The sequence below is a fragment of the Rattus norvegicus genome, chromosome 14 (genome assembly GCF_021556685.1).
Source record: "Rattus norvegicus strain SHRSP/BbbUtx chromosome 14, alternate assembly SHRSP_T2T, whole genome shotgun sequence".
NCBI lineage: Eukaryota > Metazoa > Chordata > Mammalia > Rodentia > Muridae > Rattus > Rattus norvegicus.
Genome location: NC_141547.1, coordinates 35,264,155 through 35,290,760, shown reverse-complemented (window position 1 = coordinate 35,290,760; position 26,606 = coordinate 35,264,155). Strand labels below are relative to the sequence as shown.

Sequence of the window (26,606 nt, the reverse complement as noted above, 5' to 3'; positions counted from 1 at the left end):
ATAGAAATGTTGAATGTGAGGACTTTCTAATATTTAAAATGGCAATTTGCTAACTTTTATAAACTTTTTTCCTCATTAGCAGGCATAAGTATTATGAAGACCCAAGGGAATTATGAATCCATGTAAACTTTATATTTCAAGAATGGCAAAACAATAAGTGGGCTGACTCGGCGTTACATAGCAACCCACCCTCACCTCTGACCCGAGCTACATTGAGCCTGATATGGAACCAGTGTGAAGCCTTGGTTTGGGCTCTCTCAGACATGTTTTGCAGCTGCAACAGCTCCTTCCATGAAGCCCTCTCTTGCTTCCACAAGAAAGTCGGTTGTTGGTGTCAGCACCACGTAACCAGGGCACCTAGAACACGCACGCTCATCTCTGGTTGCCTCACAGGCTCTGTTCCTGTAGTGGCAGCAGTGCGCTCTGTACTTTCTGCAAGGCGGGTGTGTCTCATCCTAAACTCTTCATTTAGGATGAGAAGGAAATTGTTTCCCCAGCATCACCTGGGAGTACGGCATGCCGGAACATGCCAGAAGCCTTTTTCCTTTCTAGCTACCCTCAAAAATTTGCTGGTAATGCAGACACAGGGGTCGGTTCAAAGGCTGGGTGAGAGCATAGAACCTTGTAGGATGATGTCATTATGCAGGTGAAGGCAGGTACAAGATAGAATGAGGCCCGTCACTGGACGAGAAGGAAGGAAGGGTGAAAGAGAAGTTTTAGAGGAGGAGACTGGAGAGAGGAAGAGAGGAGCAGCGGAGAGAGCATGGAGGCTCATGTTAAAATTCCTCTCTGCACATTTACAGGTTGTTATGAATATTCTTAAGGGATGGATGTGTACAGGGCTTTGTATGTCTAGGTGGGCAATTATATCCTATCAATTGGATCAGAGGTTATTGTGTTGTGTGTTCTTTCATGTGGCCATTTAATTGAATTCAAGAGAGTATGTGGTGGCTGGAGACACTGGGCCGCCACAGAATTGGGATGCATATGTCTGATACGGTGGCAACCTGGCTTGGGAACTGGATGGGTAGAAAGATTGTTGCCAGGCTCAGAGAGAAGCCATTGGCAGTGTGATATGGGATGGAGCAGAGCAGGTGAGAAGCTTTGCTAACTGAGATGAAGATATCTAACAGATATCTTGGAGCACTACGGTGCTGGACCTAGGGTAGGATAAAAGACAGCGTTTTTTACAGTTACACAGCAACAGAACCTTGCAGGGTGTTGGGCATAGTTGTGCAGCACCCATCTACCTTTGATTCCCACCTCCCATTTTCAATCCTTCTCCTTGTGTGCCATTTACATTTGTGAATAAAGTAAAATCTGTGTAGGCTTATTAAAAAAAAATAAAACTACCATTCACTGAGTTCTTGTATTTTCCCCCCAGCTACCATTTAGGTCTGCTTCCTCTAAGCAGTTAAACTTCTGAAAAGACTAATCAATACTTGTCCACACATCAACACCAGCTGCTCTTTTCCCAGTACATTATAATGTACGTTATAATCTGGATTTTTTTGCCCTACCCTGTAATCTAAATTTGTATGAAATAATACTTGTAAAAGTTATAAATGCCCTTACCGATGCAGTTAGTGGGTAATTCACAGTCCTTATCAACGTTTGGTATATTTGACTGCATCCTCCCTTTTGGAATAGTCTTTGACTCTGGCTTCCATGACATTGCATTTTTTTGGACAGCAAAGATCTCCTGGCCACATTAGTAGGCAAATAAAAACCAGATTTTGCTTTAGCATAGAGCTCACTCAGGTGGACTTCTAGTTCTTTTCTTTCTTTCTTTTTTTTCCCAGAAAAAGAACACAAAATGTATTACATGCCAAAAGCATGTAAATATTAGACTTCTGTCTTGTAATTGCTCACTGTGTAGTCTATGAACTTTATAGTAATTTCTTTACAATGATTTCCATGAACTAATAAGGCAAAATACCTACCCTCATAGAACACAAATGCAAATACATTGCATAATTGTTATTTTTGTATGATGAAGTATATAGAGAAAAATACCCAAAATCAAGCTCTGCCCTCCAAACATGTATGTACAGGCAAACGTGTCCCTCCACATACATATGCAAGCTACACACACAAGCCACACACCACACACGCAGATGCAGCAATAGTAATTGCAATTTTAAATTCTAACATTCATCCAGCGCTGGCGAGATGACTCAGCACATCATACGAGTCTGACAGCCGGGAGTTTGATCCCCTGATCCAAAGGTGGAAGGAGAGAACTGACTCCTGAATGACCTCCTCTGATCTCCACAGAGTGCTGTGACACACGCAGACACACACAGACACACACAGACACACAACACACACACACACATAAAAATTAAAATAAAAAGGAGTTCAGCTAGAAAGGGAAACTTTGATGTCCCTGAAGTCAAGAAGAAATTTATTAAGTTGCTTGAATTTATATGAATTAAGGAATACTCTGAGCTGTTCCTTTATAAAGGTCTCACAGTAACATCTCACAAGGCTGGTTCGATGGCTTGGAGACTAAGGACACTTACTGTTCTTCAGAATGCCTGGGTTCGATTTCCTACATCCTCAGCAGGTAGCTTACTTACATCTGCCTGTAACTCCGGTTCCTGTACCCACACACGGCACACATAAACTCATGCAGCCACACCCAGAAATAACAATAAATAAGTTCTAAAGCGAAGTCTGAAAACCAAAAGTAATGTCTAGCAGGTAGAAATGGGGTGATACCTCATTGAATATTTGCTCAATGTAGATATTTGGAAGAGTGTTTGTTGAAGACTCTTCCAGGGCTGCCTCTAGTTCTCTCAGAGAACAATGGCAGATGGAAGAAATAATTCCACCAAGTCTAGCTTGGTGAATTAATGAGCTTCATTTAAGTTTCAAAATCATGGGCAGCTTGCCAGCCATGCCTCGTAATAATACGTTTTTGTCCCAAGCATATACACCCAGTTACGTATCATCTTTGAGGAAAGGATATGCCTCTGAGATCTTGCCACTTATGGGGGGAGTGTCTGTGAAAACGATCTTATGAGGGTCTCCAATGGGTACACCACAGCTGCTGTGGTCTCAAGGATGGAATCCAAGGCTTTCACGCACAGAGGTCCACATCGGTATTGCTTCAACTTAACCTAAGAAGCATGACTTCTGGTGATCTCCACATTCATGGTGTCTAAGACAGTTAACATATCCTATAGCCTTTCTCCATTAAATGGGCATCGGCTTCCAGGAAGACTTTGGAGCTCGCCTGAGTTGTGTTTGGATTTTTCCGTTGTATCCTTTAGCTCCCCGAATCTTTAACCAAGCCAAAACCAAGCAAAGCAAAACAAAGCACAACAAGACAACAACAAAAACGAAAGAGCAATATTGATTGCCTAGTGGCTGGAAAACTTGTGGACAAGAGAACACATTCCTAACAGTGTACAGGGATCGTACATTCGATCCTCCCGAGAAAACATAAAGAATAGAATAAATCTGGATTCTGGGAGACTAGTGTTATTAGTAGGGCAAATAAAAAAAAATAGATTCTTCATTAGCATAAAGCTTACTCAGAATGACTGCTGATTCCTTTCTTTCTTTTCTCCCTCTGCAGGAAAGAGAACATTCAAATTTTACTATAGGCTGAAGGCATGGAAATATTGGACTTCTGTCTTCTAATTTCCTTTTATATGTTTTTATATTATAAAAATATACCCAACATATTCATTAAAGGATTTAATATTGTTGACTTTATACTATATGAGAATCAATTTGATGCTAGAAAAGTATGGTTCTTTTCTTTCACGGACCTTTTATTTCTGTGAGGGGGTGGGGAAAGATAGAGACAGGACACACAAATAATTGTTTTAGGTCACAGAAAATGCTATGAAAAGAAAAAGCAAGACAACACACAAGGTGACTAGAGTGTCACTTTAATTGGGCAGGGAGGAAAGCATCTTGGATGTGGTAACATCAACATACCTTGAGGGGAAAAAAGAAACTTCGAAGGTCCTAGACTCAGAATAACTCACCACAGGAAAACGAACATTTATACCGATTGTCTTAGAACATGTGAGAGTACAAATACTTGTAAAGCTGTTCAATATGACCTCAGTGAGAGAAAGAAACGGTGACAACAAAATACCACAATAGCCAGAGCTACCATTCGGTGCTAGAAGTTCATGAACACCGAGGAACAGGACTATCTGGTGCAGTTCAGGTTTCACAAAGGAAGTGGTACAAGCACAGGGTTTGCAAACAGTGCAATCTACAACTCTGTGCCTGGTCCTGGTCTGGACAGTACAACGGACAGTTGAATGCAAACAAAACAGGGTGTTCCTCATTAGTGTGGGGTTCAAGAAGCATAGAGGCCTAGCCATGACTCTGAATTCATGCTTTACATGACTTTCTCTATTACATATGTGTACAGACAAGTTTGTGGACGCTGTAGAGCCAGTGGGAAAAAAAGTATGAAATAAGGAATGGTGAGAAATCTGACGACTATAGGAGTTCAGAACTAGGGTGGGCTATCGCTGTTCAGAGGGTATCAACGATAAACTTTCAGTAATTGGTTCAGCATACGCACTCAATAAACGTGCCTAGGATCAGTGTAAGGAGTGGCAGCCTGATCTCTGATATGAAAAGCTGGTCTCCTAGCGTTAAAATATAGTTTGCTGTTAATACAGTCTGAAAGAGAGCCTAAACTCCTTTTCAGACTTGTTTTAATCCAAAACTTTCATAGTTTTCACATTATTTCTGTTATTCAGATGAGTAAATTCTGAGTCTCCGCGTTGGAGTGTATCCTGACTCCGGTTTTAGAATCAATCAGACACTAGACTGGAGGTTCTGACAGTTAACTACGCGTTCACGCTTAAAATTCACTACCTAGCCTAGAGGCTTAAAGCATACGATAATTTATGTAGAGCTTAAAATTAGGCAAGTCCAAGGAAAGTCATGGGATAAGGAGGGGACTCGAGGATGGAGGGGGTTCCAAAATGTTTTTGAACAGTCAGTCATAGGAGTATGTCACAAGAGCATCGAACCTAAGGGTGAGCGGAGGGGCAGGCCATAACTCGCGCAGCCGCAGTGCAGCTCTGGAGCGCCGTGGCTGGGAGGAGGGGCGTGGGGCGTGAAAGGAGGCGGAACTAATTGGACGGGGCGTGGCCGACACACGAGTATTGAGAGACTGCCCAGCGGCAGTGCCCCAGAGCTGTCTAACATCATTTCCTGTCGATGGTACTGCTTCCGGGTCTCGGTCTGCTGGCGCTTGTGTCTAGGTGACATCTTGGCGAGCCCTTTGAAGCTGCCCTCTTTCCCCTCCCCGTTTCCCGCGTTGTCCTCCGTGCCTGTCTTTGGGGTCCTCTCCTGGCCTGTACCCCGGGTCTTGCTCCCCGCGTTGCCGCCTCCTTCGTGAGGTAGGTGTGATGGCGCAGCCAGTTTCAGCTTTCTGCCAGTCTCCCACACTCGCCCGCAGCCGCCATTTTCCTGCCTGGAGGTGTCCGGTCGCACTGCGGGCCTTGGCTCGGCTGCACGGCCGGTGACTCGCACCCGGGACCTGCATGGAGGGGTGGGGAAAGCCGCGGTGGCCGAGGTGGGGTGGCAGGTGCTGGGCAGGAGTGCTGGGGTCTACGGCCCCAGCTTCTCTTGAGCCTTGTCCTTTGTAATTACTAGCTTTGAGCTGTAGTGTTCAGACAGGTCGCACTGCCCTCCAGCCTCCTTGGGGACGATGAGGTTTAATTTTTTTCCAGTAGGGTTTTGCAGTTTAAGAAGCTTCCTCTGAGTGCTTTATCTACCCAGAGTTCAGTTTACCTTTTACGAAACCTTTTTCTCTAAGGGATCTAGGTATGCAGTAGGTGATGATTTTAGTCACTAAACGAATTACAGAAAGATGCTTTGCTGTCGGCAGCGTGTAATTCATGCGGCAATGTGTTTTAACGAAGAAATCCTCCTTATCTGAAATGCTGACGTCTAAGTTCAGAGGAAGATGGATGAATATCAATACATGATCTTGGATTGCTCTGGGGTTTTAAATTTTTATTTATTTAAGTTATTTGAAGATTATTTGGCCTGGTAGGGAAAGTTTGGAAGACTTTGCCGTTAGAGTAGCTACCTGCAGAGAATGTGACGTCATTATTTTTGACTGCTGAGTTATGAGAGACAATGTACTTTTGTTTTCATTGGAAACCTAGAAGTGACTTGAGGGTTTTTTCCCCAATCATTTGGACATAGTTGTGGTTTTTTGTTTTGTTTTGTTTTTTAATCAAGGTACAAAATAATGTGAAATAACCTAGCCTTGGAAGGGAAATTTTGCCTGTTTTTATATACCCGCTTTTCTATTAAAGGGGCGAATGTGAATAATTAGTTCAAATAATATGTTTATGACCCTTTTTCATTCGGTTATTTTCTTATGTAGTTGAAATGTAAAGGTCAGGGCCTGAAGAAAGAATTCAGCAGTTAGGAGCACTGGCTCTTCCCGAGTACCTGGCTTCTGTTCCCAGTACCCACATGTCCTATCACAGTGTCACAACCATCTGCAACTCCAGGTCATGGGGATCCCGTGCCATTCGATCTCCTCAGGCACCAGGCATATCTGTGGCATGCAAGCAGAACACCGTGCATGTAAAATAAGATTAATTTAAGAGTGTTTAATGTTAAGTAAATATTTATTAATTTACAGATAGACCGGTTATGTATATTTATACTGATACTTTGTAATATTTGGTTATAAATGTTTCTGATACAGGAACTATGAATGGGAGGGCAGATTTTCGGGAGCCGAATGCACAAGTGTCAAGACCAATTCCTGGTGACTATCATATTAAGTATTTACAGTTGGTAACCCTTTCTGTGTAGAGAAATTTTAATTGCTTGAGTAATTGAGTAACGGTAGAAATTGGGCTGGTTTTATAGGTGTGATATCCTTATAGTCATACACAGAGCTTAAATGTTCTCTTGTTACAGTCTCCAAATTTCTTATCATCTGAACAAGGGTGGGGGTTCATTTTACATATTTTCATTTAGCACCGTGTCCAGCCTGTCTGACTAGCAGGTAGTAAGAATAAATTTTGTAGGAAATCAAAATTGATTTTTAAAAAGTGACAAGCCAGTTGTCTCATGGTTTTATTATTATTTTTTTAATGTTTTTGTTACTAGTAGACAAAGCTAACTTTTCAGGCTTTTAAGAAAATGACTTCCAATTTTTTTCTAAAAGACATAGGGGGCGGCTACATTCCAACAGAAGAAGAGTGGAGGCTCTTTGCAGAGTGCCATGAAGAGTGCTTCTGGTTCAGATGTGAGTTTTCCTGCTAAGGACTTTAAAGAATATGCATGGGTGTTTTTGTGGTATCTGTGTATGTGCACAGGCATAGAGAAAAACGGGCGGTGAGAAATGGTTTCTCTCTGTAGCCCTGGCTGTCCTGAAACTCGATCTGTAGACTAGGCTGGCCTCAACTTACAGAGACCCTCCTGCCTCTGCCTCCCGAGTGCTGGGATTAAAGGCTTGCCCCACCACCTGGCTCCGTCTTAATTTTTGAGACAGGTTTTTTCACTGAACCTGGAGTTCCACCATTTGGCTAAATTGGCCAGCCAGTGAGCCCTCAGGATCTGCCTGTCTCTGCCTCTCAGTACTGGGGTGCCCAGCCCTGACTCCTTAAATAAATATTAGGGATCAGAACTCAGATCCTGGGGTTTGCAATTCATGCACTTTACCACTGAACCATCTCTCAGCCCTGGTTCATCATTTTTCTAATTAGCATAATTCCATCCAAAACTTTCACTTACAAACTTGACTTAAGTTCACGTTTGAAGTTATAACTTATTATAGACTACATCGGGACACTTTTGGGATAGTGTGGTTATTACTAATAGAGATTCAGGAAATTGAATAGCAATTTTGTCAGTAGCAAAATAGCATGAAAATAATTTAGTAGAGTTGTTAAGTACCCTCACTTTAGAGATGAAAGGACTAAGGTTTAGAGGTATTAAATGTGTCTACTTGTGTTACACAGTCATTGTGCTTTGAAGTCAGGTGTCTGAACCAGACTTGGTTGGGTTTTAACTCTTACATTTAATGACTGTCATAACTAGTGCTGCCTTTGTTGCCTTTCATTGTAGTGAGGAGTTACTCACTACAATTTCGCTTTCTGACTACCAACCCTAAGATCAGAATTTTGTTGTTGCTGTTGTCTTGTCTATTGTAGACCTGGCTGGCCTGGAACTTGGTATGTAGACACATCAGGCCTTAGACATTATGAGGCCCTGGGTTTGGTCTCTAATACCAGGACAGTGGTAGAGGAATTACAAAAAGATCCAAAAAAAAAAGAAAAGAAAAGAAAAGAAAAGAAAAGAAAGAAAGAAAGAAAGAAAGAAATCAAGCAAATAACCAGTCTCCCAAGGGAACCAGACCAGGCTAGCCTTGAATATGTGATCATTTCACCTGTGCCTACTAGAAGTTTATGTGTGGACCACCATGACCTTTACATATTTAAAATGGTTGGAAGAAAAAGGTCTATTTGATTGCATATGTATGCAAACTACTGGAATTAATATTTTGTGTCCATAAGTAACATTTTATTAGAAAAAGTTCATGCTTTTAATGTTTTGTCCTGAAGTGCTTTTGCCTTAAGATAGCAGTTGTGGGCCGGAGAGATGGCTCAGTGGTTAAGAGCACTGACTGCTCTTCCAGAGGTCCTGAGTTCAATTCCCAGCAACCACATGGTGGCTCACAACCATCTGTAATGGGGTCAGATGTCCCCTTCTGGTGTGTCTGAACAGACAGCAACAGTGTACTCACATATATGAAATAAACAAAAATAAATTTTTTTTAAAAAAAAGACAGCAGTTGTGTAGTTGGCGGAGAGACAAGTTATTCTCTGATGCTTTATAAAGTGTACCATTCACCTGGTGCGTGTAGTTATTCGAATTAAAAATAATTTACAATTAAAATACAAAAAGCAAAATTAATTAAAGGAGCATTGGTGGAGTTCAAGGAAGCTGGACACTTAGATCTCAGATTCTATCGTGTATGTTCCTTAGAGACCCAGAATCGGGGTTTTTATTGGGGACTGATCACATGGACGCCCTTAGCTTGTCTAGTACTGAAGGTCTAGACTCCCAGATGGAAAGTAGGTTTTCAGTATAGACTCTGGCTGTACAAATAGATGAGACGTTTTAGTTAGGAAGATTTACTCTCAGTCTGGGAACTGTCTCCTGGTCAGTCAGCAGATGTAGCTGCTCGCCATGCTAGTGAGCCAAGGGTCACCTCCCATCATTGCAGAAATAGGCAGCTTTTGTATATTTTCACATGGTTCTAGGGAATATTTAAAATACATGATATTTTCCAGCTACCACGTTAATCACATGGTCAAATATATTTTATATCTTGGTGTACATAGTGTAATATGGAGTCTTAGCATCTGATATTAGGCATATTTTGGCAGGTTGTGAGACTTAATGCTGATTCAAGTTTATGGATTTAAGTGAGTAAGGTTTTAAATAACTAACGTAATTTGTAAACGATACTACTGGGAGCTCCCTGATAAGGATGTGACAGTAAAAGGTATATGAGATAGCCCACTCGAGCCATGTAGACTGGGCTTTGGTTATCCTGTAGTTCTGAGTGGCGCTTCCTGTGCTGTTGTTTCTCAAGCAGTCCTTTCCCTATTGCTTCAGATGGGACTTCTAGTCATTTTACTTGTTGAAGTTGATTATTTTAATGAATTGCTATTGGAACTTAAATATAGATGGCTTCTTTCTTTTCTTTTGTTTTTGAGAGTTATTTACTTTATTTATTTGGGTACTCTGTTGCTGTCTTCAGACACATCAGAAGAGGGCATCAGATCTCATTACAGATGGTTGTGAGCCACCATGTGGTTCTGGGAATTGAACTCAGGACCTCTGGAAGAGCAGTCAGTGCTCTTAACCACTGAGCCATCTTTGCAGCTCCCTAGATGGTTTCTTGAATTACATTGTTTAATATTTTGAAATGTTTTCTGAAAATACTCCTTTATTTTTGCTTTGTATGCATGGTGCAGCTATAGCAGTCTCGGTTAGTGAATCTTCATCCCAATGGTTTCTTGACACTGACACTGGCTTATCTCTTAGGATACTCAAAACAGTCTTGCCTTTTTTTTTTTTTTGCTATTGACAAGTTCTTTTTCTGCCTATAGCTGTGCCGTTGGCTGCTACAAGTATGTTGATTACTCAAGGACTAATCAGTAAAGGTGAGTGTTTGAACTCACACCCACTTAGCATTTGGGTATCTTCCTTTATCTTATTCTCCTGAGCTTTAGATGAGAAAAGTCTTACTGACCATGATTACTGATAGATTTATACAGTATCAGAATAACCTGCTCTACCGAGACCCACTCAGTGCATTATACTGATTTGATATTTTGATGTCATTGGACATGTTTGAATTGTTACAGTGCCTGCCTATGTGCAGGAAGCCCTGAGTTTGAACCCTGGCACTGTGTAAAAAAACTGAGTGTGATTGACTGTGTCTGTAATCACGGACAGCACTTGGGAAGTAGAAGCAGGAGGGTCAGAAGTTAAGGCCATCCTGGGCTACTTGAGACCCCGCCTGCCTCAAGAACAGAAAGCCCACGCAAGCAGAAGAGTGCCTTAGCATTTGTTGCTGAGGGATGGCTCAGTGGTTAAGAGCACTTGACACTCTTCCAGAGGACCCAAGTTTAGTTTCTGTACCCGCCTCAGTTTCTCACACAGGCATACACTAAAAACCAACCAACCAACCCTTGTGGCTAGTTTGCAAGGAAAACAGCAAACCCGGGCTAACTGAACAGTGTCACATCTTAGAGATTGTTAGAAATACAGTTTCTGGGTCCATACTAATCATACTGAGTCAATATTGCAGTCTGTTTCACAAATTTAAGGTGATTCATAGGCACTGGCTTAAAAACTTACAGTTCCCTGTACTGGCTTTGTCTTCTCATCTTGGGGCATAGGTAAGGATGAGTTAGCATTCAAAACATATTTAGAGGACCTGGAGAGATGGCTTAGCAGGTAAGAGTGTTCATGTTCTTGCAGAGGATTCAGTTTCTATTCCAAGTACCCGTGTAGTAGTTGGGTTAAGAACTAAGAAGAAAACATTTAATGGGGGCTGGCTTACAGTCTCAGAGCCTTAGTCCTTTATCATCATGGCGGCATGCAGGCAGATGAGGGGCTGGAGAAGGAGCTGAGGAGCTTTGCTCTCTAGGCAGCAGCAGGAGACTCCACATTAGGCCTAACTTGAGGACATAAGACCTCTAAGCCCACCTCCACAGTGACACACTTCCTCCAACAAGGTCATGCCTCCTAATAATAGTGCCACTATCTATGGGCCAAGCATTCAAACACATGAGACTATGAGGGCCATTCTTATTCAAACCAACACAGTGGTTGACAATTATTTGTAACTACAGTTCCAGAAGATCTTGCATAGGCCAAGGACTCGGTCTTTAATAAAATTTAGAAATTCAGGAACCTGGCTAGTAATACAGCTTTACCTGTCTGTGTGCATGCAGGTACGACCCTGTCTGTCCTTCCTCACACACCTCCACAGGTTATCTCCCTGTCCCAGAATTTAAGTAGGTAGTCTAGGCAGGCAAGCAATGTACACTTTACCAACTGAGCTATGTCCCTAGCCCATAATAATCTTTTTAATACTCCCCAAAGGGGCTACATTTGTTAGCTTGAGTAGTACAGTGTGCATCTCTGGGATTCGGTTAGGCTGAGTATTAATACCTCAGTGGTGCGGCAGCAGAGTTGCTCGTTAAATTTACTTGGTGAATTGCCAGACTGTCATGGCCTCTACTTACAAAAGTCTGGTATCCTTTGGAGTCTTGTTTTGGCTTTTGGTTTGTATCCTATGCACAATTTTTTGTAAGGGGAGCTGAAAATTGAACTCAAGGCCTTGCTCTGTCCCTGAGCTACATACACTATCATCTTGGTCCCTAATAATAGTTTATTATTCTTCAATGTTGCCTTGGCTTTTTTGTGTCTCCATACAGTTTTTGGAATAAGCAAATGTTTTTATTTTAAGTCAAATCTTGAGTTTATAGCTGAATTTTTGGAGAATTGCCTTCATGGTATTTAACATTTTACCTATTGAGTGTGGTGTAATTTGTCATATTCAGTATTCATTCCTTGGTCAGTTTTCTCAATTCAACGTAGAGCTGTTTTATGTGTATGACTAGAGTGCTTCCTGGTCTTGGATGATTTTAGTCCTATAATTAATCAAACTTTTTAAGACTCTTGTTGATCTTGGTAGATAACAAGTTTAGTCTCTTGACTATGTCAAGTGGTCATTCTTTATTTACCTATTTTAGTAGTCTATAGTGCTTTGACATTTAGAAAAATTTCTGTTGACACTGAATTCACAAAGAGGAGTTACTGTTGATACTTGTTGTTTTCAGTAATTGAAAATGATTTTTCCTTCTCTAACAACATTACTCAGAAATACTTAATTCTTTTTTAGGAATACTGTCAAGTCATCCAAAATATGGTTCCATTCCTAAACTTATATGTAAGTATGAACAATGCTGTGTTTTTCCTACAAATGATTAAATTTAGACAAGATATTTTGAGTAATTTATTACATGTTTATATGCTGTCAAATCAAATAAAAATTTTCATTAAATGTACTGCTTGACAGTTTTAATGTCAGCATAAAAAGCCCTGTGTTGGTTCAAGGTTTCCGCCTTTTACAATATAAACTAACTTCGTTTGACATTACTTTAAACACAGTACTTGAAAATAAATTCTTGGTCTGTTTATAGTAAAAGAAAGTTGCATTTATATTCAGCTACTCAATTATTTCTAGAATTGGCATTTCTTCTTTAATCTTATATTTTATTGTGCAAGTAACAGAAAAACTATTCTTTTGAAAATGCACGTGAAGCTCTTCATGTGTCTCTCGGTGTAACTTCTTTTGTGTATTGGAAGCGCACATGATGTGATGCTGTATTTACGTGGTTAGGCTTTGTAATCATTTTAATGAGCTCATTGTACAGAGTTTTGTTTGTAAAGGCAATCTTATGAAATTGTTGGGACTTCCATTTTATAATGAAAGAAATTGCCCAAATATCACAAGGCTAGAACCAATTTCAGTTGCTTATCCATCTCTCTGCCTTGTTTGTGTCTATAAGGAAGTCTATTAGGATTGGTTCATGTTACAGCCATTTTACTTGGAGTGACTGACTTTGGAGAAAGTGAATTATAACCATAGACTTTCTCTATGAATTTGAGGTAAAGCATGTTTATAATCATGCTTTTAGGTAATCTTGGTATTTCTAAAACCTAAGAGATACTTAGAAACGTACTTTTCAAAAAATGCTGTTCCAGGAAAAAAAAATTTGTCTGAAAAGGCCCATTCAGTGACATAATTTTTTATTTGTGTTTTACAAATAAGTTGCTTGTATCGTGGGATACTTTGCTGGAAAGCTTTCTTATGTGAAAACTTGCCAAGAAAAGTTCAAGAAGCTTGAAAATTCTCCCCTTGGAGAAGCACTGCGGTCAGGCGAGTTGCGGCGCTCTTTGCCACCTGGGTAAGTCAGCTCACACCTTCACCTACCGACTCTGCTTTTTAAGAAACAGCTCTGTCAGAACACAAGGCTTGAAACACTGCCTGTCGCCATTTTCTCTAGTGTGGAGGTGTGTTGCTCTAAAAAGTGGAACAAGATTTGGCTGCTTTTAGGACATGTACAAGAACAAAGGATTTTAAAAGATCAATTTGGCAAGCACTTTTGGTTTATTGCATTTTGGACTTCTTTCAAGTTACCAGATTTTGCCAGTCTAGCTCAATTAATAGCCACTTTTCTCTTTTATTGCTTATTAGGAAAATAAGCTTAGCAGAAAATGTCTATTTGATTTTCCTGAAGCTCATAGTACATTTGTTTGTTTTGACTTTCTTATACCAAGAACCATAGTTAATTCTCAAGTATATATTTCAAAAGTGAGCTGGTGCTGATAAAGATATTTTGGGGTTTTTGCTTATTTTGTCATTTACAAAGCCATCAGATAAAGGAAAAGCAGAACCTGAAGGTTCAAGGTTGTTTACAACTTTAAATAGAGTAAAAACTAAGTCGGCTTCATGTCCAGTGCAGAGGGATGGACGGTCCTGGGTGCTAGTTGTGAGCTACCTTAAAACATGACTGTGAAGTCTGAAGCGTCTGGGTGACCCTGAAGAGATACAATATAGAATTAAGTATTTGTAAAATTGTTTCTAAAGCAAAGTTTACACCAGTAAAATAGTGTAATAGTGCTTAGTAATACTATTTCCTACATTTCATATTTTACCCTCTTACCCAAACGTGCTACCATGTGATTTTGTTATGTTAAGTTAAAGTTAAATCTTTAAATCAAAACAACTACAAGAAGGCGCCCGGGAAAAAATAACAGTGGGGTGGTTTCTGCAGCCCACCCCGCTTGGATAGTTAAAGCAGGAGAGTTAAGTAGGACCAGCCTGGGCTCCATCTCTGTCTTGTTGCCAGAACTAAACACTGTAATGTTAGCAATTTCAGAGTCCCAAAGGTAGGTGGAGTGGTACATGCCGTTAATCCCAGCACTTTAGAGGCAGAATCAGTTGATCTATGTGAGTTCATGGCCAGCCTGGACTACAAAGTGAGTTCTAGGATAGCCAGGGCTACATAGTAAGACACCCCTCTCCCACCTGCTGCCCCCCCAAAAAGCAAGCAAGCAAACAGACAATGTGTGTTTTTTCAGAATTCTAAATTTAGTAAAGCAATGTATAGCCCATTCCTGACTTTCTTCAGATTACGGTTTGGATTTTATGTTGTGAAAATGTAGTCCATGTGTAGGTGAGCTTACTAAGCCGACTGATGAGTTACATCACGCTGGAAACAGTATACATGCCATGAGAACGATTAACACCTGTGTCTGCCTCAGCCGGGCATGGGTTCTATGGACTACATCTATGGACAGGACCTCCGCATTAATGCACAGCACAGACATGTGTATGAAACCTCATCTGAAGGAGGGTTTTCTTTGTAAGATCTTTTAGTACATACATTGGAACTTAGATATTTAGAAAATTGAATATATGGTTTTCTATTTCCCTTAATGGAATGACTGTTTACTTCTGAGGCAGTTACACTATAGCCCAATCTGATCTCCAACCCAGGATATTCCTGAGTGGGCCTCCTCAGGGCTGGAGTACCACAGGCCTCATCCTGTTTACTTAGAGACAATGTTTAAGGTGCCTAAGTGGGTCAGGACATGACTTGACGGCTTTTATAACAGAAACAAACTTTATTCAACTGCTTATAAATAACTGAAAAGTTCTGGGTATTTTAGAAATTCATAACTTATTTTTATACCTTAATAAAGGCAGTGACCCTTCATTCTTACATTATGAAATTCTTTTCCAGGCACTATACTCAAAAGCCTAAATATGACTCAAATGTGAGTGGTCAGTCCTCCTTTGGGACATCTCCAGCAGCAGACAACATAGAAAAGGAGACGCTTCCTCGTTACGAGCCAATTCCATTTAGTGCTTCTATGAATGAATCCACTCCCACTGGTATTACTGACCATATTGCCCAAGGTAGAAACTTCTCTTGAATGAATTTCAGCATTTTATGGTCCAACGTATGTATACACTTTATTTGATGCTCTTTTCTGCTGGATCTCACCTCTGCTACTGTCTGCTGTCAGCCTAACTTCATCCATCAGCCTGACCAGCATGTTTGTTCTTTCCATTGGTTCCTTCATTCATCCAACACTCCTGCTAGGTATGGAAGGACAAAAATAGGCAAGGCCTGCTTCTTGTCCATGAGAAACTCAGTTTGTCATAGGCTACAGAAGTAGATGGGAAAGTTACAGATTGTCCCAGTGACTAAAAATGTTCACAAACATAGAGGTCCAGCGAAGAAGTGAAGACTCAGCCTGTGGGCAGCAGAGGCTTCGGGAAGGTGTAGGTTATATATTTGATAGGTCAGTCTTAAAGACTTCCTGTTTCCTGTCTAAAATTGTAAAAGTTATATCTGCTTTACAGAATTGTTGTCAGGTGAGAAAATCCACTTCAAAATCCATTGCAAAGTTTATGTAAACACTAAGTTCAGAGCACAAACGTGAGATAAAAATTTTAGATTAAGGTCAGGATTTAATTGTTTAAAATTTCCTCTGCTCTTTTAAGTAGTCATCAAATAATTTATATTTGCATCTTGAATGGAGATGGAAATTCTTCTCAGAGAACTGTTGGGCTTTGATGAGGTAATTGGGCACAGTGCTAGTAGACAGTTAGAAATATTAGATTCCCTCCTTTCATTCTATTCTACAGTGAAAAGTAGGGAGTTCTTTATCTTAAAAACCCAAAACAACTAGAAGTTAGGACTGGGACACATTATAGGGCCTTTATTTACTTTACTTAAAATTATTTTTTCCTATATTTTGTTGTAAAACTTGGTATGTTTACTTATTCTTTCCTGTCCTGACCTTCTGCGTGGGGATATAATATATGATAATATTTTTCTAAAGTTTATGACATCTTAACTCAGACAGCTTGAAAAAGAAATTGTAGAACTTTGTAGAGTACACATAGAAAATAATTTTGAAGGCTACTTTAGCAACAGTTAGGGTTTTGGCTTTGTTTTGGCTTTTCTAATCTAGATTGAACCTGCATACAGGTTAGAGGCAGGCGAGGGTGCAGTGGGAAAAGAGAACCTGATGGTGGGTTGAGGGGTGTTTCAGACGGTGCCAACCTGGGTGTCCGAACATAAAGTGTATGGCTGTCTAAGCCAATTAGAACTAAATGAGGTGTAAAGGTGTCTTCTCTGGTGCCCTGGTGGCTGGGTTTCCGATGCTCATTAGCACAGCTGAGCATGCTTTTGACTCTTGGTTTGGATGCGGCAATGCCGAGTCCTGTCACTGAAGATTTCCTTGACAGTGTTTGGATGCTGGGGGCTGCTGCAGAAAAGATGGAAGGCTTAGCTCAGGAGAACGCTGATGAATACCTTCATGCCAAGAGAACCTCCTTGTTCTTCTGTTTTGGGTCAAAGATAGCAAGTACATTCCAGGAACAGGCAGAGTTGAGCCACCATCTTTCTATGAGGGCAATCCTAGTCTTTCACCTGTGTTTCATCCCCCAGTCCAGTGCAGACCCATTCTTCCTGTATTTTAGGCATGCACCAGTTCTTTTGTTTCAGTGATGTGCAGCCTTCCTACCATTTTCATCAGCAAAATCTTGTGTTGTAAGTTTTTCCATGTAAAAGCAGGTTTTAACCCACCAACAAGAAAGATACATATTTATGTGACTGATGCCCTCTGCGACAGCTATCCATCTGTCCAGTTGTGGGATTTGTGTGTATGTGCTGTCATCCTCCCCTCCAGATCAAACTTAGCACTCACCACTGCTGCCCATGTGGATCCCTGCAGCCCCCTTGTCTGCCCAGATGCTGCTGTCCCTTCCAGAACACCTACTGTGGCTGGAGACTTGTTTACCCACTTGTTAGATCTTTTTCAAGGATCTAAAGACTTAGTGATATTTTCAAGTAGAAGGCATTCTGCCATACCTATTAGCAAAATTGCCATAGGTAGTTGGTTAGTTTAGGTACTGCTGTTACACACTTTCTTATTCCTTCCAGGTCTTAATAACTTGCACAAAGCTGTAAAGTCTGTTCCCAGTACACTGCCGGAGTACTTTCAGTCAGCTGTACACATGGAGAAAATGTAACTCTCTGCCCAGCTTATGTGTGGTTTATGCTTTCTTTTCATCACAGAACATCAGAATCATGTGTTTTTCTTTTTTTGCATAAGAAAAAGTTAGACCTGGAAGGAATTCTAGAGATTATGTATTCTAATTACTTCACAGTTGGAGAAAACAGGATTCAGAGAAGCTTAGTGATTTGCCCAAGGACTTTGTGCCAATGGCTCATAAAGTGAGGGTGCAGACCCAGCGGTCCTGAAAGTTTCATGATTACCTTATGACTTTAAAGATAGCTGTTGGGCAGGAAATGAGTTCACTGACTGCTTACCACTAACGCAATTCAAATGTTTAAAATGGGTGTAAGGTCATTCCTAAATTAATGTAACATTATTTTTCTTCTTATCTAGCAATTTGAAATCTGGTTTTATATTGATAAAGTATACTTTACCAAAATAAAAGATTAGAGTTGAAAATGCTACTTAATTCTTGAAAGATACTGATTATTCTCTGGAGTTTTAAATTAATACCATTTGTAAAAATTGATTCAAAATTTAGTTCGTATATTACTAAAATAACATGACCAGTTTGTGAACCTTGCTGGAAAGTACTTTTTGTGTGGTGTATGAACTTGAGTAGGACAGTCGATGATGTTCTCATCAGTTATGCTTTTGAAATGTTTGTATGGCCCTTTTGCTGTTTATATACTTAAACTGTGTTGCAGAGTGGGCCTCTCAGTAATTGCAGGGAGTCCACTTTGTTGTTTCTGATGCTGCTCCACATTAACTTTCTTTGGTAGGGACAAGAACAAGTGACTAGAGTTGGCCTTTCTTTCACCTCAGTATTGTGAGCCAGACTGGTGGAACCATGCCTGTTCTGTTTAAAGTTGCTTCATACCATGAAGTAGTTATTTTAAGTATTTTTGTTCAAATATCATAAACATCTGTAAAAAAAACTTTTTAAGTTGTATGTACCCATAGAATTATTAATATGACTTACTGTCAATTTTTGTTCAGTTGCTACCTTTATACATGGTATAATGACTGCAGCATTTAGTAGGTTAAAGCCATACTTTAGATCTTATAATTGCTATTCTTTTTCTGGCCGTGGCTAAGTTTATAAAAATTTTGATATCAATCTTAAATTTTAGAAGGGAGGAGGGATCTTACTTCTGCAGTTCTCTTGGAAGAAGCCTCTAGTACCTTTGGAATGGCAGTGGTCGTTTGATCTTATATATCTTTCTGTTTCAGTTTTAGGTAAAAGACATTTCAAGATTAGTCGCTTTAGATTCATCCACTTCTTAGCACCACTTATTAACTGTTTGTTGTTTTAGGACCTGATCCCAACCTTGAAGACAGTCCCAAAAGGAAAAGTGTTACATATGAGGAGTTAAGGAATAAGAACAGAGAGTCATATGGAGTAACCCTGTCACACAAGACTGACCCCTCAGTCAGGCCTATGCAGGAAAGAGGGCCCCAAAAAGAAGGTACGGCAGCCCAGTCTACTCTGACACTTCAGGTCGGAGGCTGGAGTTGTAGTTTTCGACGTTATTATGTTAATATGCCTAACTCTTCAAGATTATTACCAAAATAATTTACCTTTAAAAGAATAGTCTCTTAAGAGTGGGCGAGATGCCTCAGTAGGCTTAGTCCCTGGGGATCTGACAGATGAGGGGGAGAAAGAACCAACTTCAGAAAGTTGAACTCTGACATGATGTAACACACACATTTGACATAAGTAATAACAAACAATTTTCTCGGGGTTGGGGATTTAGCTCAGTGGTAGAGCGCTTGCCTAGGAAGCGCAAGGCCCTGGGTTTGGTCCCCAGCTCCGAAAAAAAAGAACCAAAAAAAAAAAAAAAAAAAAAAAAAAAAGCAATTTTCTCCATGTAGCCATGACTGTCCTAGAACTCACTCTGTAGAGCAGCCTGACCTCAAACTCAGGGATCTGCCTGTCTCTGCCTCTTGAGTGCTGGGATGAAATGCCTATGCCACCTCTGCCAACTAATAATTTTTAAAGTTACTTATCTCATAGTTACCATCTCTCCCACTTTAACGTATTTCAAAGGATGTTTTCTGCAAGAAAACAGAACCTAGACAGTAAGACACAAAACAGGGAAGCAGCTCTCTAGTACAGTGCTTTCCCTTACAGAGCATCACCTTGGGAACTGAGACCTTTTCCCTCGTGATCGTGTGTCTACTGCCTAATCAGGTTTAGAGACCCGAGGCTGATAACTGACCACTAATGATGCTTGGGGCAAAACTGTGGAGTCATACTTGAGTAATGAGATGCTTTCCTTGTATGTTTGTGTAACTAAAAGAGTTATGCACCTTAGAGGCAAGCTTTTACGGCATTTTCAGGGGAGGAGTTTTACTGTTTCTCTATAATTAATAAACTTTATGTTATAATTTAATTTTTTTTGGACAGCAATATGTTAAAAAAGTAAAACTTTGGCACTTTTTTTAGCTAAAGAAAGACTTTTTTTTTTTTTTTTTTTTTTTGGTTCTTTTTTTCGGAGCTGGGGACCGAACCCAGGGCCTTGCGCTTCCTAGGTAAGCGCTCTACCACTGAGCTAAATCCCCAGCCCCAAGAAAGACTTTTTAACCAAGTTTTATATCCATTTTTGTTTAGAATTTTAAGACTTCTAAAGAATGTCAGGAACTGGGCTGTGTTTTTCCAAGTGCTTATTTAAAAGTTGATAAAGTGGTTTGAAGTGTACAGGGCCCTGATTTCTATATATAGCACAAGAAGGTAATAAGTATGTAGTGGGTAAATAAACTATCACAGGCAGGAACAAGTCTTAATGCCTCCTTAAAGACCATGCACAGTAAACATGCAAAAACGCATAGCAGTCCTCAGTGCTCTAGATCCAGTGCAGTTTCTAGCTGCTGATAGTTTCACTTTACAAGTGCTTTACAGCCTCGAGGCGTCATAATTTTATTGTAAATTCTGTACCTTTGGAATAGATATGTGGCCTGGAGCACATATCACTGTATGAGTGCACCTATTGTACTGGCTGGCAGGCTGGCTCAGTGTAGGCCCGACTTACACTGCAGGGCACAGATCTGCCTGCCCTCGTGCTTCTTTTCTCTCAGCCTACGTGTGCACTCGTTGTCGGGGAGGAGCTATTGTGCTGTTTTATTCTTTTTACTCATGTTCTAGTTTAACAGGCTGGGGAGGGCTCTGGTGTACTTTTGGCATCCGCTCCGTCTGGCATGTGGACTTTCAGTGGGCATTCTTAAATGCAGTTCCATAGCATAGTAATAAGACACAGGAAAACAGCTTTCTCCTTCTAGAAGAAAACAATTTTCTCTGTGCTTTATAATACAAATTAAAGAAAAGACCTGTTAGGAAATTGTGATTTTTATTTTTCTAAAATTTTCTTAAATCTAGGTAGAAATTTGGACATTGGTCCAGTATAGACTGAAAGTTTTAATGCTTTGAGCTTTAATCTGGGTTGTGGTGGTTCATGCTGTTAGTCCCAGCACTGGGAGGCAGAGGCAGAGGCAGAGGCAGGTAGAGCTCTTGAGTTTGGAACCGGCCTGGTTTATAGGGTGAGTTCCAGGGCTGTTGCAGAGAAGCAGCTCTGTTGTCTCAAAAAAAACAAAACAAAACAAACATTGAGCTTCAGTTGGATTGTTTATATTAGTTTTTATCTCACTGGAAATGAAAATAGCACATATTAACAGCAATATTACCACAGATCACAGTGTGCTAGAAAAATGCCATATGGTTATAAAGATCAGGGCAAACTGTTAGAACACTGGGGTGATGGACTGACTTCCTAGACTGAGGAGAGCCTACAGCGGGCCGCTGCATCCCTACATCGTTAGAATTACCTGAGCCTTTGCCGTAGGCGTTAATGTACAGAGGGAAGCTCTGGAGAAGGGAAGCTAAGGAGTCAGGAGACAGGGCTGAGTGTAGCTCACTCGGGGCGCTTTCCCAGCTGCCTGGGGCCTGGCCTCCATCAGCACTGCCAACAGAAGACAGGAGTGAGTCTGAAAATGCCAGAAGTATAAGTGCCAGGATACGGGAAATGGTTTCTCCTTGTCATTTGACAGCTGATAGGCAGCGGGACTGATTACTCTACCGCTCTACTGTTCATGAATAGCAGATGTCTAGTTCATTGGTTGGTTTTAAGTAACTTCTTGGTAACTAACTGTGTTTTGGTATATACCACATGCTCATTTGTATAAATTTGGAAATGCAAACACTCAGGCCTTGGACTTAAACCAGGTCTTCAAATCTCAGTTCTTGTTAAGTCTTACACCTTGGGCAAGTTACTAGTCAGCTTTCTCACCATTGAATGGGGGTCGTCCTATTATGTAGTTTGATAATAGGGCATTTGTAGTCAGCCCCTTTATAGTTGGCTCTCAGACGCTCTTCACCCAGTGCGATTCACCCAGCTTCTTTCTCATCATCATAACAGAGTTAAAGTGATGTCTGACTTTGCAATCATCAGTTATCTGTGCTTTTTCCTAGTCAAAGTAAACAAATATGGAGATACTTGGGACGAGTGAAAGACTCCGCCATTGGACCTACTGAAGGCCTTCCATATCCAGCTTCATCAGGTGGTCGTGTGTCCTACATGCTTGGACTCAGCAGCAGATTTCATAAATACATTTAAAACGAAATCCTGGTTTGTGTGATTTAACAATGCTTTACGGACTCAGATTTTAATGTTTACTATGGTGTAGATGTACCAACCTGGTCGCCGAGAATGGTGATACTCTGCCATAGTTGCGTGCACTCGGTGAAATTGTTTCTGCTACAGGAGACAGACTCATGAAACTCGACTGTGACTCTTGATCAGCCCATGTGACGATAGCTGCATGCTGAAGGGGGGGTGGGGGGAGCGAGCACATGCCCAGGGTTCCGCTTCGCATCAGTTATTAAAAGGCCTTTCTCCAGCATTTACTCGAGCATCTTAGTGTCTGTGGTGAATAAAGTGTACACACAGTGACTGTCGTCCACACGTGTATGCATTTGTTTGCAATTGCTAATTCGCTTTCCTGTAAGGGTCTTAAGTGAGTGGTATTTTCAGCAAAAGAAGATAGAAATTGGTGATGCAAATAGACTCCAGTACACAGTAATAGCTAACCATCTTTAAGAAGCATGTGGTTTTAGTGTTAGCATTATGTCACTAGAACAAAGTCTCTGAGACAATGAAGGAAAAGTCTTGTTTTGACTGGTTCGGGCCTAGAAGACAGGGCGGGTTGAAGTCACTTAAATAACCAGCAAGGGAACCTGAAGGTATTGTTCTACAGTCTTCTTCCAGGGCCTGCTGTCAGTGCTCTGAATTTTCCACAAGGCCCCACCTCTCCAAGGTCCCACTACAACCCACTAGTGCCACTTAGGAGACATTTGAGACCCTAGCTAGTATAGATAGTTTCCAAATTACACTATAATTTTATTATTGACCTAAAATTTATTTCTGGTTTGGGTGAATTGAAAATGTGGTCTTAGACCAGAAACGTTTTATCTGTTCTATAAAATAGCCTCCAGATTGGTGGCTTAGAAGGTCATGGCTGAGTTCAGCGGTATGGTTAATTCCAGTATTTGTGAGGCTGAGGCAGATGGGTTGGGGTTTGAGGCCAGGTTGGGACTATATCGTAATGATTATTTCTAGATTAGCCTGTGGTACATATACATAGTAGGACTCTGTCTCAAAAACAAAACAAATAAACCACCTCTCTCCTAGGAGTCTCATTACACAGCTCATAAAAAGTACAGGAGCTCATATAGTGGTCTGGGTAGATTACTCTGGATAAAACTCCTCTTGGAGCCCTGTGAACTCAAGTTACCTGCTTTATAAACCCTCAGTATGCTAATCTATTAGGCATAATGTCACTATTTAGCTCTTGTTGAAGAACCGAAAGCCAAAACCCGTCTCTTGTCCTTAGCAATTCTGAGGCCCAGCCAATTTGATATAGTTTCTTACAAACAGTACTTAATTATCTTCCCTCTGGTTACTATTGCAGGCTCTTGACCCTCCACCCTGAATCCTTCTTTTCCATAAAGGTTTCTTGAGTTCGCTTCTACGGGGTTTTCTCAGTCTATTCCCGTTCACAGGGAGTTGAGCTAAAGGCCTCATGCCATCCTGCTGGAACCAACTCTAAAACCTTGGACTTGTCATGGATCAGTGGATGAGTCATTTTGTTACACAAATCTCCCATGTCTGCTGGACTCCACATGAGACTAAGGTTTTATGACACCTTGGACTAGCACCAAGGCATGTCCAAGAAACCATAGAGAGAGCCATTTGTATGTTTGAAATGTGTCTTAGGGTTTCTATTCCTACACAAAACATGACCAAGCATCAAGTTGGGGAGGAAAGGGTTTATTCAGCTTACACTTCCACATTGCTGTTCATCACCACAGGAAGTCAGGACTAGAACTCACGCAGGTCAGGAAGCAGGAGCTGATGCAGAGGCCATGGAGGGATGTTGCTTCCCCTGGCTTGCTCAGCTTGCTTTCCTATAGAAACCAGGACTACCAGCCTGGGGTGGCACTACCCACACTGGGCCCTGCCCCCTTGGTCACTAATTAAGAAAATGGCTTATAGCTGGGTCTCATAGAGGCATTTCCTCAAGGGAGGCTCCTTTCTGTGATAACTACAGCTTGTGTCAAGTTGGCACAAAACCCAGCCAGTACATAATGTCTTTTTTAAAAAGTGTTTTTAAGATTTATATGTGTGAGTGTTTTGCTTGCATGTATGTGTACCACATGTATGCCTGGTGCCATGGAGATTAGAAGAAAGCATCCCATGAGACTGGAATAATGGCTGGTTGTGAACCCCCTCTGGATACCAGGAACAGAATCTTCTGAAAGAACAAATGTGCTCTTAGCTGCTGAGCCATTTCAGCATGTCTCTGTCCCCTGTTTGAAATGTCCTAAGCACTGTCATTTTTCTGAGACCGCGAACGGTTTTTTCTTTTCTTTTTTTCAGAGCTGGAGACCAAACCCAGGGCCTTGCACTTGCTAGGCAAAGGCTCTACCACTGAGCTAAATCCCCAAACCCCTGCGAACAGTTTTCTTTCTGGTGTGAAGGAGTAAACCAGAGTCTTGCATATTCTAGACAAATGCGTTATCACTAAATTATATTTCCAGCCTTTCTGAGTTAAAAATCATTAAGGTTTCATCTTTACCTGATCACCGTTTCTGAGCACAAGAACACTGAGCCAGTAGAAAGCACTGGTCTGAGGTTTTTATTTCCCCCAGTTTTCACTTTGAGATGCAGTAATTTGGTTATGACTCCTTGTGGCATCAGAAAGAGCAACAAAAAGGCCAGGTAGCTCCTGGTTTAATGCTGTCCTGGGAGCTTACCAAGACTGGCAAGTTTGTCAGACACAAGTGTTGTTGAGCCTCAATGCTTTAAGGGTCTCTTGTTTCCAGCCTCTAAGAACTCTTCTTTAATCCTTCGTGGATCATCCCAGACACCCTCCCTGTTGCTTGTCCTGACAGCATCTAGTGGCTTGACCCCAAAATAAACCCTCTTGCAGCTACCAACTTTGAAGTTAGGGTTTAATATAAAAGCAAAGCTATTGTGAGTGGTGCAGAATAAGATTGGCAGGGCTGGAGAGATGGCTCAGTGGTTAAGAGCACCGCCTGCTCATCCAAAGGTCCTGAGTTCAATTCCCAGCAACCACATGGTGGCTCACAACCATCTGTAATGAGATCTGATACCCTCTTCTGGTGTGTCTGAAGACAGCTACAGTGTACTTATATATAGTAAATGAATACATCTTAAAAAAAAAAAAAGAATAAGATTGGCAGTAGGAACTAGACTGCACAACTGGGCAGCTGCTGTAACAGTCCGCAGGCTGCCTCTGACCACGATGGAAGGAAAAGGCTAAATGACAAAAGGCAGCAGTGCAGGGGGAGGGAAAGAAATGGTCAGAATCAAACAGGCTGTGAAGGTAAGCACTGCCCTACTGACATGTATAACCAACGGTTACATTATATTATACCCTTCCTTTGTGTCTTCTACTTCTTCCTTGAAGGTAGGAGTATGTGTTATCAGGGTTTGGTTTTTTTAAAGATTTATTTATTTAATGTATGGAAGCTCTATCTGCATATGCACCTGCATGCCAGAGAAGGGTCAGATCCATTCATTAATAGTTGATTGTGAGCCACCATGTGGTTGCTGGGAATTGAACCCAGGCCCACTGAAAGAGCTGCCAGCTCTCTTAACTGAGAACCATCTTCTCCAGCCCCTGTTACCAGTTATTCTTGATCATGCTTTGTTTTTACGAAGCGGGTCTCACATAGCTGAGATTGGCTAGAAAACTCAGTTGAGAATGACTTTGAACTCCTGATCCTCCCCACCCGAGATGCTAGGCTTGCTGTTCATACTGAACTTGATAGTCCTCACTGATTCCCACCTGCCAGGCTCACTGTTTTTGTCATGTGTTCCTAAATCCTTTTCCTTTCCCACCCATGTTTAGAAGTGGAATAATACCTCTTTATAAACTATGTCACTATTTGAGGTTTTTATTTACAAAGGACTTCAGACAGAGCTTACACCCAAAAGGTTATTTGTTCAAAAGGACTGAAGAAGTACCTTAGTCCCTATAAAACACTCTGCCAATAAAAATTAAGCATTTACAAGGAATACCACACACTCGGATGTGAAAGTGGACACAATGGGGTTGGAGAGATGGGTCAACTGATGAAGCACATGCTACTCTTCCAGAGGATTGGGGTTCAGCTCCAGGCACCCACAAGGTGGCTCATAGCCATCTGTAACTCCAGTTCCAGGGCATCTGACACCCAAATCCAAACATCCTGTCCTGAAAGAGTTTCTGGCCAGGTGTAGTGAAGGACAAAGTGGAGCCCTGCACAGGGCTCTTCTGCAGAACTGAGTTGCTGGACCGTGGCCTGGACTGAAGCAAGGGGCAGCAGGCATTCTCCCTAAGGAAGGTCACATGGAGGTCCGGGAGACTCACCGACCAGCTGAGTGTACAAGTGACCTCCT

The 26,606-nt window shown here is 41.2% G+C and overlaps 1 protein-coding gene across 3 annotated transcripts; it reads left to right on the top strand.

The window, feature by feature from the left end:
* Positions 1–5,223: 5,223 nt before the first annotated feature.
* On the top strand, positions 5,224–22,592 carry Ociad1 (OCIA domain containing 1). 3 transcript variants are annotated; one of them, NM_001013874.1, is made up of 9 exons: positions 5,232–5,387; positions 6,716–6,778; positions 7,184–7,264; positions 10,140–10,193; positions 12,446–12,493; positions 13,379–13,514; positions 15,357–15,532; positions 18,963–19,115; positions 22,112–22,592. In NM_001013874.1, the coding sequence occupies exons 2-9, from the start codon at positions 6,721–6,723 to the stop codon at positions 22,147–22,149; spliced, it is 744 nt and encodes a 247-aa protein (NP_001013896.1). In that variant the 5' UTR covers positions 5,232–5,387; positions 6,716–6,720; the 3' UTR covers positions 22,150–22,592. The 3 variants fall into 3 exon arrangements, with proteins under 3 accessions (XP_087438618.1, XP_087438619.1, NP_001013896.1); XM_087582492.1 differs by lacking the exon at positions 18,963–19,115 and having other exon boundaries at positions 5,224–5,387; XM_087582493.1 differs by lacking the exon at positions 18,963–19,115 and having other exon boundaries at positions 5,224–5,387; positions 15,357–15,576.
* Positions 22,593–26,606: the final 4,014 nt, after the last annotated feature.